The sequence below is a fragment of the Moschus berezovskii genome, chromosome 23, assembly GCF_049115385.1.
Source record: "Moschus berezovskii isolate FMDL1 chromosome 23, NW_MosBer_1.0, whole genome shotgun sequence".
Taxonomy (NCBI): Eukaryota; Metazoa; Chordata; class Mammalia; order Artiodactyla; family Moschidae; genus Moschus; species Moschus berezovskii.
In genome coordinates, this window is record NC_142482.1 from 21,062,553 (window position 1) to 21,079,653 (window position 17,101).

General features: G+C 54.8%; 1 protein-coding gene across 7 annotated transcripts in view; it reads left to right on the top strand.

The window, feature by feature from the left end:
* Positions 1 to 17,101, top strand: part of ANKS1A (ankyrin repeat and sterile alpha motif domain containing 1A) — a 177,077-nt gene that overhangs the window by 155,089 nt on the left and 4,887 nt on the right. For all 7 annotated transcript variants that reach the window (XM_088831379.1, XM_088831383.1, XM_055407061.2 and 4 more), the window contains 8 exons: positions 12,221 to 12,319; positions 12,984 to 13,136; positions 13,256 to 13,363; positions 14,328 to 14,492; positions 15,211 to 15,336; positions 15,501 to 15,572; positions 15,699 to 15,785; positions 16,232 to 16,369. In XM_088831379.1, coding sequence (XP_088687505.1) covers positions 12,221 to 12,319; positions 12,984 to 13,136; positions 13,256 to 13,363; positions 14,328 to 14,492; positions 15,211 to 15,336; positions 15,501 to 15,572; positions 15,699 to 15,785; positions 16,232 to 16,369 — 948 coding nt within the window. The remainder of the gene's footprint in view (positions 1 to 12,220; positions 12,320 to 12,983; positions 13,137 to 13,255; positions 13,364 to 14,327; positions 14,493 to 15,210; positions 15,337 to 15,500; positions 15,573 to 15,698; positions 15,786 to 16,231; positions 16,370 to 17,101) is intronic.

Below are 17,101 nucleotides of genomic sequence, written 5' to 3' on the forward strand. Positions count from 1 at the left end.
TTCCTTTTGAGAGTGAAATAGATTTTCTGCATTTCCTGCAAGGAATGGGCCTGCAATCAGCTAAGCAGATACTGTGGGCATCTTAACGAGTTTGACCGTCTAGCTGGGGGAAACGCACACACAGAGCCCTTGTAGCAGCGGCAAGTGCTAAGTGCTGGGTGTGGAGGAGGCGCCTCGCTCACCCAGGGTTCACCACCTGCTGGGCACCGAGCTGGCGCCCAGCCCTGAGGCAGGTGCCCATCAAGTCACAAACAGGGCCCTGGGCCCAGAGGGTGGAGGCACTGCCAGGAAGTGGCAGAGCCGAGACACTTGCCCAGAGCTGTCTGACTTTCAACCCCTACATTCCCTGTGCTGTCCTGGGGGGTTTGTAGAGGCTGCAGGAGCTGGAAAGAAGCTAGGGAGAGGCCCCCACTGTCTGTGCTGAGCTCGGGGCCAGCTCAAGGGCAGAGACGGGCAGGGCCCAAAGAGGGCAGCGAGGGGGGCTGGGCCTGATGTTGAGGGGCCTCAGTAGCCACGCTCTGGGCGGCCCCCAGGATCTCTGAGCTCTGGGTATAGGGGGCGGGATCCTGTGGGTATGCCTTCACCAGGCAGGGCACCAGGGAGTCAAGGTGCCCACTGGACAGCATGGTGGAGTGGGGAGCGGGCATGTGGCAGGTGATTGAGGCAGGGAGTTTGGACAAGCAGAAAACGGGAAGGAGTTGGCAGCAGCTCAGGCTGGGCTGGAAACGGAGGCTGAGCGGCAGGCCTGTGCCTCTCCAGGGCAGTGCTGGGGAGGCCTTGTGTGCCTCCCGTCAGTTTATTTCTCCCCTCTGCCCGTGTTTTGCTTTCTGTTTATGTGCCAGCTGGTCCCACGTGTAGGGGAGAGATGGCAGGTGAACAGGACCAGCCCCTCTGAACGCTCAAGGCATGAGCTTGGCCAGGGGCTCCTTCAGTACTGGCCTCTGTGAAGCTTCCCAGCCAGGTTCACAGACCCTCGAGCCCCCCTTCTTGCTGTACCCCCAAATCAGCCTCACTGTTCACCCCGGAAGCCAGGCTGTGCCCTTGGGTTCCCACCCAGACTCCCCCCGCAGCTCCTCACCCCACATCTGACATCCCTGCCTTTGCCTCTCCCTGCCCTGCTGTTAGGCTGCCTCCCCGCCTCGATGTCTCTCCAACCAGCCTGGCTCGTCTCCTCAGAGCACTCGGGGAGCTGACGGCTCCGGGGCGGGGCGTTTCTGTGCCCCCGTGTGTAGCAGGGCCCGAGAGGGAGAGTTTCCTCACCTGGGTCATTGGAGGGGTGTGGAGCTAAAGTTTTGGAAGGAATCAGTTCAGTTCAGTCGCTCAGTCCTGTCCAACTCTGCGATGCCATTACTGCAGCACGCCAGGCCTCCCTGTCCATTACCAACTCCTGGAGCTTACTCCTTTGGAAGGAATATTCTTAGGCAAGTGCGGATCCTGCCTCCTGTGCTAACTCAGTTCTGTGGTCACTTAAGAACTTAGCTCCTCGGTGTCCCAGGGGTTGCTGCTTCCTTGTCTCTGCAGAGCCCTTGAGCCTTGAGACCAGAGCCAGGCTCCCTTTGGGCCCCTTCCCAGCGTGTGTGCTCTCTTGCTCCCCCTGGAGTTACCCAGAGGGCCAGCAATCGCAGTTACTTAGCATCCAGCTCCGCGTGCCCCCGTGTGGCACTGGCCTGCTCCCGTCCCCTTCATAGTGGAGTTTGAGAGCTGTTTTCATGTCTGTTAATTTAACTAACTGCACTTAGGATGGAGTTGGAGCGGTGAACACATCCTGTCCTGTAGCTTCCGGGTCCGGGATCTCGGGGTGAGCAGCCACTGGGGGCTGTCTGGCATCTCAGCGTGTCTCTGTGTTCTGTTAGTCGACCCCCTAGGGTGCATGTGCAGGAGTGCAGCGGGCAGAGCAGTAGGGCCCGTGTGCCCTGGCAGACATCAGCTGTGAGTCAGGTGTCCCTGAGGCCCGTCTCAACTCCAGGCTCCACGGACTGCACACCCAGGACCCCGGGAGTGTCACTTGATCCAGGCTGCTCCTCAAGCAGCAGCTGAGCTGTGCTGAAGCCAGGTCTCCTGGGCCCAGAGCAGTGCCCTCACCTCCCACTCTGGTCCCGTGCAGCCCCTCTCCCAGGCAGATGCTGTGACTGGACCACAGGTCAGCACATTCCCCAAAGGTGGAGCCAGCAGGCTCGGCCAGTGCGAGGCGCCTGTCTGGGCCAGACAGACCATTCTATCCGCACTCTGTGTCAGGGGCCATTCTGCAAAAGGCTGGGATAGGAGCTGGTGGCGCTCAGGCCCTGGGAACCTCTTGGCACTGGCTTGAGGCCCACCTTAGCCCTCTGGACCTCCACCCTCAGGGAAGCTCCAGGGCTTCGGGCAGCTGGCTGAGGTCACAGTTGAGGAAACTGGACAGAGAAAAGCTTAGGAGAAAACGTGGCGCCGAATCACCTGCCCTGAGAAGTAGCTGGGAGTTAGGAGACTTGGGTTTCCTCCAGGTCCCCTGCTTGATTTCACGCAGGTTATTCTGTATCCCTGCCCCATCCCTTCCCACGGGATCTCATTTGACTGCTTCCATCTGGACATAAGCTCTGAAGACCGCACAGCGTTAGCTGTGGTCACCCAGAGCAGCCACTGGGACTGGCCATGGCCGAGTGTGAGAACATGAGGTGGGAAGGTGGTGGGAGCAGAGATAGCTTTGTCGTCAGACACGTGAGGTGAAACCTGCTTTGGGTGGTCTTGGATCTAGGCCTCTTGATTCTCACTGACCTGGGCCTACACTGGTGACTTGGAGTGACTATGGCATCTTGACATCAGATAAGGCCTCGGAAAGGCAGACATTCAGGGGCGATGGGCAGCAGATGGGCAGGAGGATACTGTGCCTGGAACAGAGAGAAGGGGGGCCCCGTGGGCCTTCCTGGGAGAACAGGGGCCATCAGGGGGTGTGGCTTCCCTCCACTGGGGAGGAGAGCCATCCCTGCCAGCCCACCCTGGAGACCAGCCAGGGGAGACGGGCTCTGGCCTCCAGGTCTAGGAGCTGGTAGCTGTTGCGCTTCGTCCTCATCTCAGAACTGGTTGCTCCCGGCCACCCTCGGCATTCTGTGTCTCCAGGTGAGGACAGGGCTGGGCAGGGTGGGATGGGAGTCAAGGCTGAGCTGCTCCTGCTGCCGAGGATGCCGAGCTTTTCGTAGGGTACCCGTGAACTGGGGACGACGTCAGTCTGGGAAGTCCTGTGAGCACGCCCCAGGGAGGCAGGGGTTGGGGAGGCCAGGCAGTGGCAAGCAGGTGCGCACAGGAAGAGCTGCTGAGTGCTGGTTCCTGCCGGCAGGTTGGCGCTCAGCGCCAGGGATTCGTTGCTTAACCTGCACGGGCGGGTGGCTTTGTTCCTGTATAAAGTTCTGACTCTGTAAGGGACTTGAACCCACTTCTTTGGCTGCACTGGGTCTTGTTGTTCCGTGTGGGCTTTTTCTAGCAGTGAGAGGGGGCTTCTCTCGAGTTCCGGTGTGTGGGCCTCTCATTGCAGTGGCCTCTCTTGTTGTGGAGCTTGGGCTCGAGGGCGTGTGGGCTTCCGCAGTTGTGGCACACAGGTTTAGTTTGTCTGCAGCATGTGGGATTGTCATTCCTGGACCAGGGATCGAACTGGTGTCCCTGCTCCGCACAGTGGATTCCCAACTACCTGGACCTCTGGGGAGCCCAGAACCCAGGTCTTCCTCTTTAATACCACGGCTGCCTCGCTCAGTGGGCAGAGCACAGAAAGCCCTTGACCCCTGGATGAATGGACACATGATGCTCAGGGAGCATGGCTTCTATTTTCCATCATTGTTCAGACTTGTAGGCCGCAGAGGTGGGCAGCAGAGCCCTGCCTCTCTTTGCTTCCTCTTCCTTCTCCCAGTGGTCCTTCCCGCTCTCCCTGGGCCAGCCCCCCGCTCCCTGAGCACCCTGGGTCTGGGCTGTGGTTTGGGAGAGACGTGTGCTCTCCTCCCTCTCCCTCCTAGCCCACCCACCACCACGTGCCTGTGGTCACTCGGCGGGGGAAGGCGGTCCTGGCGCAGACCAGGGTCCTGTCCTGTTCCATGCTCAGTGACCTGCGCCCAGATGACTGTGCCCCCAACAGCTCTGTTGCTGTGGCCTAACACATTCTGGGGACTGCAGAAAACTGTGTGCAGAGGAGGAGCCAAGATGTCCAGTGGCGGGTGAAATTACAGGATGCACACGAACTGGAAAGCATGCAGTCGTTGTTGGGAGTCCATGAAGACGGTTAAGTGTGTAAAAGTGTGTCAGCATGTGAAAAAGCAGGTTAAGTAAATAATATATAGACCACAGTCCCAGTTTTGCCAAAATATTGTCACTGAAAAGACTTCACCCAAATGGTCCCCCACCCCCACCAAAGGCAATGGATTTATAAGTGGCTTTTACATTTTTCTTTTTTATTTTCAGAATTTTCAAAAATAAACTTGTATAACTTTTCTACTTAGAAAAATTTTTTTCTCCTTTAATATGAAGGAGAGATTGAAGCAGGACCCAGTGGAAATCTACAAAATCCTGGAAGGCAGAGAGAGCATAAATGTCACATTGAACCAGCCACGGCCCAAGGAAGCGCTGAGCCACCCTCTTGGTGCCCAGCGGCTCTGGAGGAGGCCAGGGGCCCCGGTGATGTGGTCGCTGACCTAGCTGCTCAGGTGTTAAGGAGCCTTCTTAGCGGCTCAGGCAGGCCCCACAGATCAGTACAGCCAGAGGTGTGGTGACTGTCAGCCGCTCAGCACACTCAGCCGGCTCTTCCCTCATCCTTCCACCCTACCCTCCCCTAACTTGAGAAATCTGCTCCTAAGGTCTTCATCTGCATTCTGTGTGCATCAAGGCGAGCCCCCACCCCTCACCCCAGCACACTTACCCTTCTGGAGCAGCTCTTCCCACCATCCCTGTTCCTCGAGGCCCAAGAAAGACTTGGGGGGGTGGTGCAGGGAGGGGGAGAAGCATCATTGACAGGCTTTTCCCCGGAGACCCAGTCAGGCTGGGGACAGTAGCTCGGTCTCATTCTTTCTCCCCTGAGAGAGGGTTTCAGCCTGTTTGTTTGTTTGTTTGTTTTTTAATGACTCCTGGCAGGAGAAATGGCTGAGTGATTGTCTGAGAAGAGAGAGAGGCCATTCAGAATATGGAAATTAGGCTGGAGGGGGCAGGCCGAGTGGAGAGTCTGGAACCACTGCTGAGGGACAAAACCCCTCCCGAGGAATCCAGTCTAGGGCAGCTCTGCGCAGCGGGCCCTCTTCCATCAGAGCTCACAGGCCATTGTTGGAGCAGAGGTTGAGTCCTGCCAGGGCTGACACTGGCCATGGTGGGGCAAGGGGGGCAGAGCCCAGGTGTGCCACCTCCCAGCCTGCCTTTCGACACGCTGGCACGCTGCGTGCACACGCCTCTCCACAAGGAGGCGCCGGGACGTCGCTCCCACCTGTCCCCTCTCCCTTAGGCCATGACAGCGGTGTCTCCAGTTGGATCTGGTTTCCTGGTGGTCAGGCTTCAGTTTAGTATTCAGTTCAGTTCAGTTGCTCAGTCGTGTCCGACTCTTTGCGACCCCATGAATCACAGCACGCCAGGCCTCCCTGTCCATCACCAATTCCCGGAGTTCACTCAAGCTCATGTCCATTGAGTCGGTGATGCCATCCAGCCATCTCATTCTCTGTCATCCCCGTCTCCTCCCACCCCCAGTATTAGCGGTACCCTAAACACTTGTGATGAAAGTGAAAGAGGAGAGTGAAAAGGTTGGCTTGAAGCTCAGCACTCAGGAAACAAAGATCATGGCATCTGGTCCCGTCACTTCATGGGAAATAGATGGAAAAACAGTGGAAACAGTGTCAGACTTTATTTTGGGGGCTCCAAAATCACTGCAGATGCTGATTGCAGCCATGAAATTAAAAGACGCTTACTCCTTGGAAGGAAAGTTACGACCAACCTTGATAGTATATTAAAAAGCAGAGACATTACTTTGCCAACAAAGGTCCGTCTAGTCAAGGCTATGGTTTTTCCAGTGGTCATGAATGGATGTGATAGTTGGACTGTGAAGAAAGCTGATCGCCAAAGAATTGATGCTTTTGAACTGTGGTGCTGGAGAAGACTCTTGAGAGTCCCTTGGACTGCAAGGAGATCCAACCAGTCTATTCTAAAGGAGATCAAGCCTGGGTGTTCATTGGAAGGACTGATGCTAAAGCTGAAACTGCAATACTTTGGCCACCTCATGCGACGAGTTGACTCACTGGAAAAGACTCTGATGCTGGGAAAGGTTGAGGGCGGGAGGAGACGGGGACGACAGAGAATGAGATGGCTGGATGGCATCAGCGACTCTGTGGACATGAGTTTGAGTGAACTCCGGGAGTTGGTGATGGACAGGGAGGCCTGGCGTGCTGTGATTCATGGGGTTGCAGAGAGTCGGACATGACTGAGCGACTGAACTGAACTGAAACACTTGTGAAGGCTTCTGAGGGAGCGTGGGGGTTGCAGTGGGCTTTCACAGTGTCGCTGCGGCACCGCCCTCTCAGAGGCTCACTGTCAGGTCCTCACCGAGGGGCCCTCGTCGTCACGCGGAAAGCCTGCCTGCCTCTGCTTTTCCCCTGCCAGCACACCCTAGACTTGGGCCCAGAGTGACAACAGGAACTCAGCGTGGCGCCTCTTGGATTCAGGGGTGACTTGGGAGCTGGTCAGACCTGGAGTGGTGCCAGGGCCCAGGGGATTGTCTGCAGGCCCAGGGATCTCTAGGGTCCCAGCAGAGGGGTGTGCCCTGCAGCCTGAGCAGGGTAGTCCAGCTTCAGAGCTGTCTTGCTTACGGCCTGTCCTCTGTGAGGCAAGATTTCTGTCACCAGGCACAGGCTCTCGGGAGGCTCCCACACCAGCAGTCACTGCAGCTTGGGCACATAGGTGAAACCACCAGGTAATGGTCTGCATGAGCTGGCCCAAGTTACTAATTTTCTCTCTGTAAAGCGGGCATAAATAATATCCACCTCAACAGAATAAAGAGTCCAGAAAAAATCCTGGAAAGAGGAATTTAGGACACATCAGAAGTCATTTCAGATTGGTGGAGAAAAGATAACTTATTCAAGAAATAGACAATCTTCTGCCTGGAAAAAAATATTAAGTGGACCCTTAAACCTTATGTCAAAATAAATTTGAGGTAGATTAAAGATTGGATTGTAAAAAATGAAACTGTGAAGTTACAGGGAAAAAATTGTGGAAGAATTGTTTTTAAAATCCTGGAAAGGATTTTCTAAGCCTGATGGAACTTTAGAGAAGCTCCATGAGAAAAGTGGGTGTGTTCCAGTGCAAGCAGACAGGTTCTGCCTGAACAAAGCCAGCACAACAGTTCAGAGACAACAGTTCAGAAGCAGCAGCAGTGGCTGCTCCCAGCACCCAGCCAAGAGCTGCATGGACACAAACATTGGGCTGAACTCTGCCCCACAGGTCACCGGTGCTCTCCGGGCCTTAGCTTCCTGAGCTGTAAAACGGGGTAACAGTAGTCCCCATTATTCGGTAGTTCAGCAAGTGCAAAGCATGTCTCACATGGAGGGGGGCAGTAAGTGCTGCGTATGTACTTGACAGATAAAATGTGAAAGGATGCTTGAGCTCACCTACAAGTAGGCTGATCTTGTGTTAAGACATGCAGTGAGAAGCCATTTCTGAACAGTTGCATTGACGAGAGTGTACCTGTCTGTCAGCCTTCTAAACACACATACCCTTGCCCAAGCAATTTATCTTTCACCCTTTTTTGAATATTTAAAATCGAAATATAGTTGACATGTGATATTATATTAGTTTCAGGTGTACTGCATGATGATTTGACATCTGATACATTATGAAATGATCACAGTAAGTCTAGTAACCGCCTGTCACCATGCAAAGTTATTACAATATTATTGACCATATTCCTTAGGCTGTGTGTTATATCCCCATGGCTTATTTATTTTGTAACTGGAGGTCTGGACCTCTTAATCCCCTTTACCCGTTCCCCTCCACCTCAGCTGATTCCCCTCTGGCAACCACCTGTTTTTTCGCTTCATGAGTGTCTCTCCGTTTTGGTTTGCTTGTTCATTTTTTAGATTCCACATATAAGTGAGATCATACCATGTTTGTCTGTTTCAGCATAGTGCACTCTGGACCCCATCCACACTGTCACAGATGCCAAGATATCATTCTTTTTTTAAAGTGTGGTTTCATTTATTTTGGCCATGCTGGTTGGTTGTGGTGCACAGGCTTTCCCCAGTTGTGGAGAGGGGGCTGCTCTCCCCATGTGGGGTCCGACCTGTGGGGCACCCAGGCTGCAGGAGGTGTGGTGCAAGGCCCCCAGAGCACAGGCTCAGGAGTTGTGGCTCACAGGTTTAGTTGCCCTGCGGCGTGTGGCATCTCCCCAGACCAGGAACCAAACCTGTGTGCCCTGCATTTGCAGGCAAGTTCGTTTACCCGCTGAACCACCAGGGAAGTCCCATTCTTTTTTTGGCTGAGTAGTAGTCCTCTGTGTGTGTACACCACACTATTCATCTGTCAGTGCACCAATTTACAGTCTCACCAGCAGTGCATGAGATTTCCCTTTTGTCCACATCCTTGCCAATACTTATTTGTTGTCTTTTGATAACAGCCATTCTGACAGGTGTAAAGTGATATCTCATTGTGGTTTTAATTTGCATTTTCCTAACAATTAGTGAATATTATAAATTTTTACACCAGTTCTGTGCTGAAGGATGACTGCTTCCAATTTCTGCTTTTACAAGCAGTGTGCACAAGCCCCCTCCATGTGCATCGTTCCATGGTGGTTATCAAGAAGAGAGATTGCTGCCAAACCATTCTTGAGAAAGAAGAACAAAGCTGGAGGTATCACTCCCTGTCTTCAGACCATACTACAAAGTTGCAGTAATCAAAACAGTATGGCACTGACACAAAAACAGACTCACACATCGATGGAACAGAAGGTCAGTCTTCATTCCAATCCCAAAGGCAATGCCAAAGAATGCTCAAACTACTGCACAATTGCACTCATCTCACACGCTAGTAAAGTCATGCTCAAAATTCTCCAAGTCAAGCTTCAGCAATATGTGAACGGTGAACTCCCAGATGTTCAAGCAGGTTTTAGAAAAGGCAGAGGCACCAGAGATCAAATTGCCAACATCTGCTGGATCATGGAGAAAGCAAGAGAGTTCCAGAAAAACATCTATTTCTGCTTCATTGACTATGCCAAAGCCTTTGACTGTGTGGATCACAATAAACTGTGGAACATTCTGAAAGAAATGGGAATACTAGACCACCTGACCTGCCTATTGAGAAACCTGTATGCAGGTCAGGAAGCAACAGTGAGAACTGTACATGGAACAACAGACTGGTTCCAAATAGGAAAAGGAGTACGTCAAGGTTGTATATTGTCACCCTGCTTATTTAACTTATATGCAGAGTACATCATGAGGAATGCTGGGCTGGAAGAAGCACAAGCTGGAATCAAGATTGCTGGGAGAAATATCAATAACCTCAGATATGCAGATGACACCACCCTTATGGCAGAAAGTGAAGAGGAACTAAAAAGCCTCTTGATGAGAGTGAAAGAGGAGAGTGAAAAGGTTGGCTTGAAGCTCAACATTCAGAAAACGAAGATCATGGCATCTGGTCCCATCACTTCATGGGAAATAGATGGGGTAACAGTGGAAACAATGTCAGATTTTATTTTGGGGGGCTCCAAAATCACTGCGGATGCTGATTGCAGCCATGAAATTAAAAGACACTCCTTGGAAGGAAAGTTATGACCAACCTAGATAGCATATTAAAAAGCAGAGACATTACTTTGCCAATCAAGGTCCATCTAGTCAAGGCTAGTGGTCATGTATGGATGTGAGAGTTGGACTGTGAAGAAAGCTGAGCGCCGAAGAATTGATGCTTTTGAACTGTGGTGCTGCAGAAGACTCTTGAGAGTCCCTTGGACTGCAAGGAGATCCAACCAGTCCATCCTAAACGAGATCAGTCCTGTGTGTTCATTGGAAAGACTGATGCTAAAGCTGAAACTCCATTACTTTGGCCACCTCATGTGACAAGCTGACTCAACTGGAAAAGAGTCTGATGCTGGGAAGGATTGAGGGCGGGAGGAGACGGGGACGACAGAGAATGAGATGGCTGGATGGCATCACCGACTTGATGGACATGAGTTCGAGTGAACTCCAGGAGTTGGTGATGGACAGGGAGGCCTGGCGTGCTGTGATTCATGGGGTCACAAAGAGTCAGACACGACTGAGCAACTGAACTGAACTGAACAATTAGTGATGTTGAGCATCTTTTCATGTGTCTCTTGGTCATCTGTATGTCTTTAAAAAATGAGTAGAGGATCTGAATAGAAAATTTTCCAGTCGGGTTATTTGGCTTTTTAAATATTGATTATATGAGTTCTTTGTATATTTTGGATATTAACAACCTTTATCTGATACACTGTTTGAAAATATCTTCTCCCATTCAGTAGATTGCCCTTTCATTTTGTTGATAGTTTCTTTCACTGTCTGAAAGTTTTTCAGTTTGATATAGTCCAATTTGTTTATTTTTGCTTTTGTTTACTTTGAGAAGACAGATCTAAAAAATATGGCTAAATCTGATGTCAGAGTGTGCTCCCTGTTTTCTTCTGGGAGTTTTATGGTTTCAGATCGTATATTTGAGTCTTTAATCCATTTAAATTTTATTTTTGTATATGATATGAGAAAACATCAGTTTTGATTATTTTGTAGGTAGCTGTCCAGTTTTCTGGACCATTTATTGAAGAGACTGTCTTTTCCCCACTGTATATTCTTGCCTCCTTTGCCATAGATTACATGACCATATAAGTGTGGGTTTATTTCTGGGTGTGGTATTCTGTTCCATCGATGTGTGAGTCTGTTTTTGTGTCAGTGCCATACTGTTTTGATTACTGCAACTTTGTAGTATGGTCTGAAGACAGGGAGTGATACCTCCAGCTTTGTTCTTCTTTCTCAAGAATGGTTTGGCAGCAATCTCTCTTCTTGATAACCACCATGGAACGATGCACATGGAGGGGGCTTGTGCACACTGCTTGTAAAAGCAGAAATTGGAAGCAGTCATCCTTCAGCACAGAACTGGTGTAAAAATTTATAATATTCACAGTTTAATAAATTTATAATCATCCATGACCTGGATGATTATGCAGCTTACAAAGAAAGGACAGGTCTCCATACACTGATGCAGAGTGATCTCCTATATATACTAAGTAGTTAAGAATAAGGTATTGAACAGTGTGTACAAGAATCATATTTATGCAGGAATAAAGTCTGGGGTCTAGAGGGATATCCAGGAAAGTGGGAACCGTTGCTTTTGGCGGTTGGGGCTCTGTAGCTGAGAGACAGGCAGAACCCATGACTTTTCGTGTATCAATCTTCAAAAAAATCCTACCTTGTGACACCACTGTGAAAATTAAAGACAGCATGATAGGGGTTAGGAGTGGTGAGTGCAGTCAGACCATCTCAGATCCTAGCTCCACTATGAGACGTGTGACTTCGGAAGAGTTTCTGACCTCTATGTGCCTCAGTTTCCTTCTCTGTAAAGTGAGGATGCAAACAGAACCTAAAACCGGGTTGTGAGCCTGAAGTGGGCAGGTGCACGTGAAAGCTTCCGGTCCCTGTCCCACAGCAAGGACACGGCAAACACCAGCCACCCTCTGCGTCGCCCCCACTGCCCCTCCCTCCTGTCCCAGGCAGGTCTCTGCTGAGACTCCTCCTTGGGTGCCTGCCCCTGCCACCCACCCAGGGTGGCATTTTAACTTAAAAATCACAAAATCGTGTCTGTAAGGAACCTGGAAATTAATCTTGTTCTTCACCTTGGTGGGAGGGCCTCCCTTGGAGCTCAGCTAGTAAAGAATCCGCCTGCAGTGTGGGAGACCTGGGTCCATGGGGTTGCAAAGAGTCAGATACGACTGAGCGACTTTCACTTCACCTTGGGGAGCTGTCAGATCTACCCCCGGGTAAACGCACATGGGCTCAGGTGGGCGACGGCCTGTGCGCTGCCTGCTGTGGCCCGGGTCAGTGCCCTGGAGCCGCTCAGGACAGGTGGGCAGCCGGGCAGGTTTGTCTTCCTGCTACTCGAGGCCCCGTGCAGCCCAGCCTGGCCTGGCAGGGCGCCCGGGCTCACGCCTCCATGGTGCTGGTGGTGAAGAAGAACGTGGCAAGGGGCCACAACAGGCTGGCCTCACGGGAGGTCCTCACGTTCTCCTTTCTGCTCTCAGGGGCCTAACGTGATGGAAGACCAGGACCTGCGGGAAATCGGCATCAGTGACGCGCAGCACAGGCGGAAGCTGCTCCAGGCCGCACGGTCCCTGCCCAAGGTGCCACCTGCAGCACCTCGGCCTCAGCGAGGGGCAGGGCGGGCTTGGGGGCCACCAAGGGGGGTCTGCCCCATCCTGGGAGCCCCACGGGGAGCTCAGTGTCATGTTCACCACTGCCACGTTCCGAGGCCAGCAGAGCCCGAGGGACAGGTCGTCTGGCATGGAGCCTGGTGCCCGCAGGTGTGGCCCATCACCTGGGGAGTTGTGGGCGGTAGGCCTGAGCCTCTCCTCAGCTCTGCTGGAGCAGAGTCTCTGGTCCCTTCTACCGCCAAGGTCTGACGCACAGATGAGTCCCAGCAGGGAGGCCAGCTCCTGCCCCACGGACACACATCATCTCCTTGTCCCGCCAGGCCCATGACCGTGTGGGGCATAGAAGGGGCCTCACAGACCCTCCTCCCCATCTAGCCTCACCTGACAGGGCACCTGCCTTTCTCACTGACTTCCTGCCTCAGCTGGGCCCTGATTCGGCAGACCTGGGGTGCCCAGGTGGTCCCATGTGAGGCCAGAGACCAGAGCTGAGGCAGAGACGGCTGTGTGAGCCGAGGGACTCGGGTGCTGAGCTCCCAGACACCATCCCACTCCATCCCCAGCCTCCAGCCTCGCCCCCCGTGTCCCCGGGGTGTCCGAGGTCCTCATCAGCCTTCCTCCTGTCCTCGCTGCACAGGTGAAGGCGCTGGGCTGTGACGGGAACAGCCCCCCATCAGTGCCCTCCTGGCTGGACTCATTGGGGCTTCAGGACTACGTCCATTCCTTCCTGTCGAGTGGCTACAGCTCCATTGACACTGTGAAGAACCTCTGGGAGCTGGAGCTTGTCAACGTGAGTACAGTTCTGCTCAGGCCCGGCTGGTCAGTCCTGAGCTGTGAGTGTCCCTGGCTGCCCCTGTCAGGGCACTGGAGGCCCAGTTGTCCCCTGACCGCTCCCCGCCCCCACGCCAGGTCCTGAAGGTGCACCTGCTCGGCCATCGCAAGCGCATCATCGCCTCCCTGGCGGACAGACCCTATGAGGAGCCGCCCCAGAAGCCCCCACGGTTCTCCCAGCTGAGAGTGAGTGGGGTGGGTAGAGAGGGAGGTGTGTGTGCTTTGTGTTGTCAGGAATTGCAAAGAATCCTTTTCTCAGAGACAGTGTCACCTCTGTAGGAAAGGAGCAGCTGAGCTGATCCCTCTCCCAGTGTTGGGGTCGAGTGTTGGGAAAGGTGGGAAAACAAATACCGAATCCCAAACGGCTAGGGCCATGTCTGAATGTCACGTTCAGCTGTCCGGGGATTGGAGTCCCCTCGGGCAGCCTGACATGAGCCAGAGACAAAGCCTGGAACACGGCAGGGCTGGGCCGTCCTCAGCTTTTGAAGGAGATCCCTGTGATTTTTAAAACCTCACAGATGTTTTGTTGCTCAGTGCAGGTAATTTCTGACTTAAAAGCAGGTTAGACTGTGAGCCTGTGGTTCAGGATGATTCTCCCCAGACCTGCAAGACTGCCAGTGGGTAGTGGGTGGGCCCTGGGCTAGAGCCTCAGCCTCAAAGTGGGCATGGTTTCACCCTTTCACACGTGAGGAAGCCAGGGCCCAGGCTGGTTCCGAGACCAGACGCTCCGCTGACATTCAGACAGGAAACCGAGGAGACAGGGTGCCCATCGGGAGCACAGTGTTTTCTCAGGAGGGACCCTTAGACTGAGTCACGTGTCCCCAGGACCTGCGATCAGCGGTGGCAGACAGTTTTCTCTTTGAGAAGGTGGAGCGCGCTTCCCAGCCCTACAACTACCCCTCCTCCCTGCGCGCTCTGGGCTGCAGGCTGTGCTTGGGACCAGCCACCCACCTGCAGGGCCTGGCTATCAGGGTTTTCTGGCTGGAGGAGTCCGGCTGCTGACGCCAGCTCCTGCCCTTTCTCTCCGACTCTCCCCCGGAGCTGGGCCCCAATACCGGTTTCTCACCAATCCCCCCGGGGCTGGGCCCCGATACCGTCAGCCTGAGGCCCGGTCGGGCAGCCCCCAGACTCGCTGCTCTCCCCGCCGCAGTGCCAGGACCTGTTCTCGCAGACGTCTTCCCCGCTGAGCCAGAACGACTCCTGCGCCGGGCGGTCGGCTGACCTGCTGCTGCCTCCTGGGGACACGGGCAGGAGGCCGCACGACAGCCTGCATGAGCCTGCCGCGCCCTCTCGGGCGGAGCGCTTCAGAACCCAGGTGGGCGGGGAGTCCAGACGGGGTCCCTGCACCCCTCCCGGCAGGACAGGGCTCCCCCTGCCTGGCACAGGCTGCAGGCTTCATCCCGCCCCCAGCTGTGGCCTGGCCCTCATCCCCCACAGGCGAGCCTTCGCTCCGCATCTCTGACCCGCTGCTGCTTCTGTACCTCACTCATCTTGGTTTTGGCCTCTGGGGAGTCCCCGCACCTTTGCACCGGCACAGCTGTGAATTTTACAAGATTCAAAAAGCACGTTGTCTGGCAGTCTTGGTGACTCTGTATCAAGACTTTCCATATTGCTAGGAGTCCTGAATTTCCCTTCGTCCCCATGCCTTCTACCCGTGCCCTAGTTGAGGATTCTGTCATCTGGCCCGCGGTGGCCTCCCACCCTCCTCCCGCACCCCGACTCATGTCACGAGGACCCCTATTAAGCACATCTGTGGCCATGGAGACATCCTTGCCCCTCCATTATGCCAGGATCAGATCGTCTCCAACACCACAGAGCCTTCCACGCAGAGCTGCTCACGGATGGGTGGCTGAGGTCCCAGCTTCCCTACCTGTTCTCAGCCTGGACAGGCCTCGCCTCTGCCCCAGCCCATCTGAAGGGCTAGTCTACCTCTGCCGTGTAGTTCCCGGAGGTGGCTGGCAAGCCAGAGCCCGGCAGGGTGCTTGGGAGCCCCTCGAGCAGCAGGCTGACCTGGGGCCCCACATGTTCTGCAGGAGGAACACCGAGAGGCCAAGCTGACCCTCCGACCCCCAAGCCTGGCCGCCCCCTGCGCCCCTGTGCAGAGCTGGCAACACCAGCCGGAGAAGCTCATCTTCGAATCCTGCGGTTATGAAGCCAATGCGAGTAACCCCTCCCTCCAGCCCAGGGCCCCCATGCTATTCTCAGCTCTTCAGCCGTCCCGGCATTGCGGGGAGGGGAGTCATGGGAGATGGCCCAGATTCGCTGGGCAATCCCTGAGTGGTGACACGGGACACCTGAACGCGCCCACTGCTTGCTCCCACAGTATCTGGGCTCCATGTTGATCAAAGATCTGCGAGGGACAGAATCCACACAGGACGCCTGTGCCAAGATGCGGGTAGGCTGTCACAGGCAGTGGTGTATTGGGCGTGGCTAGGATGGCAGGCAGCAAATGGTGGCACCAGCTGCTGCTGTGGGGTCCTGCCCTGAGGAGCGGTGTTGACAGGCCTCCCGTTTGCTGTAGAAATCCACAGAGCACATGAAGAAGATCCCCACCATCATCCTGTCCATCACGTACAGAGGGGTCAAGTTCATCGACGCCTCCAACAAGGTGTGTCCCCCATCCCCATCCCTTACCCCCTGCCAGCGGGGCGCCTTAGAGCGTCCCCGCCTGTTACCACCTCCACCCCCTGCCGGGTCAGTCTCTCCTGCACCCCCTTACCTGGGTCCCAGGGGACAGCTTCTCTTCCGTAGCATGGGCTCCACTGGCCACTTCGCTGCTCACAGGCCTTTAAGGCTGTGAAGCGCTTAGCCCAAGACACCCCAGGCCCCGTGCTCGGGCCCTGGAGGGCAGAGGGGGCTGGATGTGAACATTTACTCCCTCAGCTGCTGTGGTCAGGGGTGGAGACCCTAAACCTAAATCAGACGAGATTAGGCACCACCTTAGACCCCCTCCCCCTAGAGAACAGACAAGGAAGTGGCGTTTGGCCGATGCCCTGGGCTGGGACAAAAAAGTAGTGCTGATGATGGGGCATTCCAGAGCCGCTTTCTCTGCAGAATGTCATCGCAGAGCACGAGATCCGCAACATTTCCTGTGCGGCCCAGGACCCAGAGGACCTATGTACCTTTGCCTACATCACTAAGGACCTGCAGACCAGCCACCACTATTGCCACGTCTTCAGCACGGTGGACGTGGTAGGTGAAGGCCACGCGGCCCGTGCATTGGGTGCTGGCGCCTGGCGGGCACTGAGCTGCGTCTGTTCAGGAGTGAACGCCCAGCACCGCCCCTCTGTCCGGCACTGAGACTAATGCACAGAGGAGCTCAGTGGCTCGACCAGGGTTCTAACGACAGCAGTTTCCCTGCTTCTGGCCGTGTGTGTGTTCCCGGGCCAGAGCTGCACCTCCCCTGGCTGTGGCTGACCCTCCCGCAGGGCCATCTGCCTGAAAAGCCCTCCGCCTCCCTGTTGGAGACAGTGAGTCTCCTTCCCTCAGAGCCCAGCTTGGGCTGCGCCCTAGCGCCGCTGGGCTGATGGGAGGTGTTCGCGCGCTGCCCCCAGGGAGTGGATGCATGACCCCGTTGGTGGCCCCGACGAGACGGGGCCTGTGTCCGGTCCCTGCTGCCCCTGGGTTTTAAGGGCCCCGCCTGGGACCTCCGTCGGTGCTCTGGGCCGGGCCACGGCCTCTTGGCTTGGACACACGCTGGCTTGTGAGCTAGGAGCTCCCCTCCCTGCTCCTCACCTGCAGAGCAGGACTGCTGCTGCTGCTAAGTCACTTCAGTCGTGTCCGACTCTGTGTGACCCCACAGACGGAAGCCCACCAGGCTCCCCCGTCCCTGGGATTCTCCAGGCAAGAACACTGGAGTGGGTTGCCATTTCCTTCTCCATTGTGTGAAAAGTGAAAGTGAAGTCGCTCAGTCGAGTCCGACCC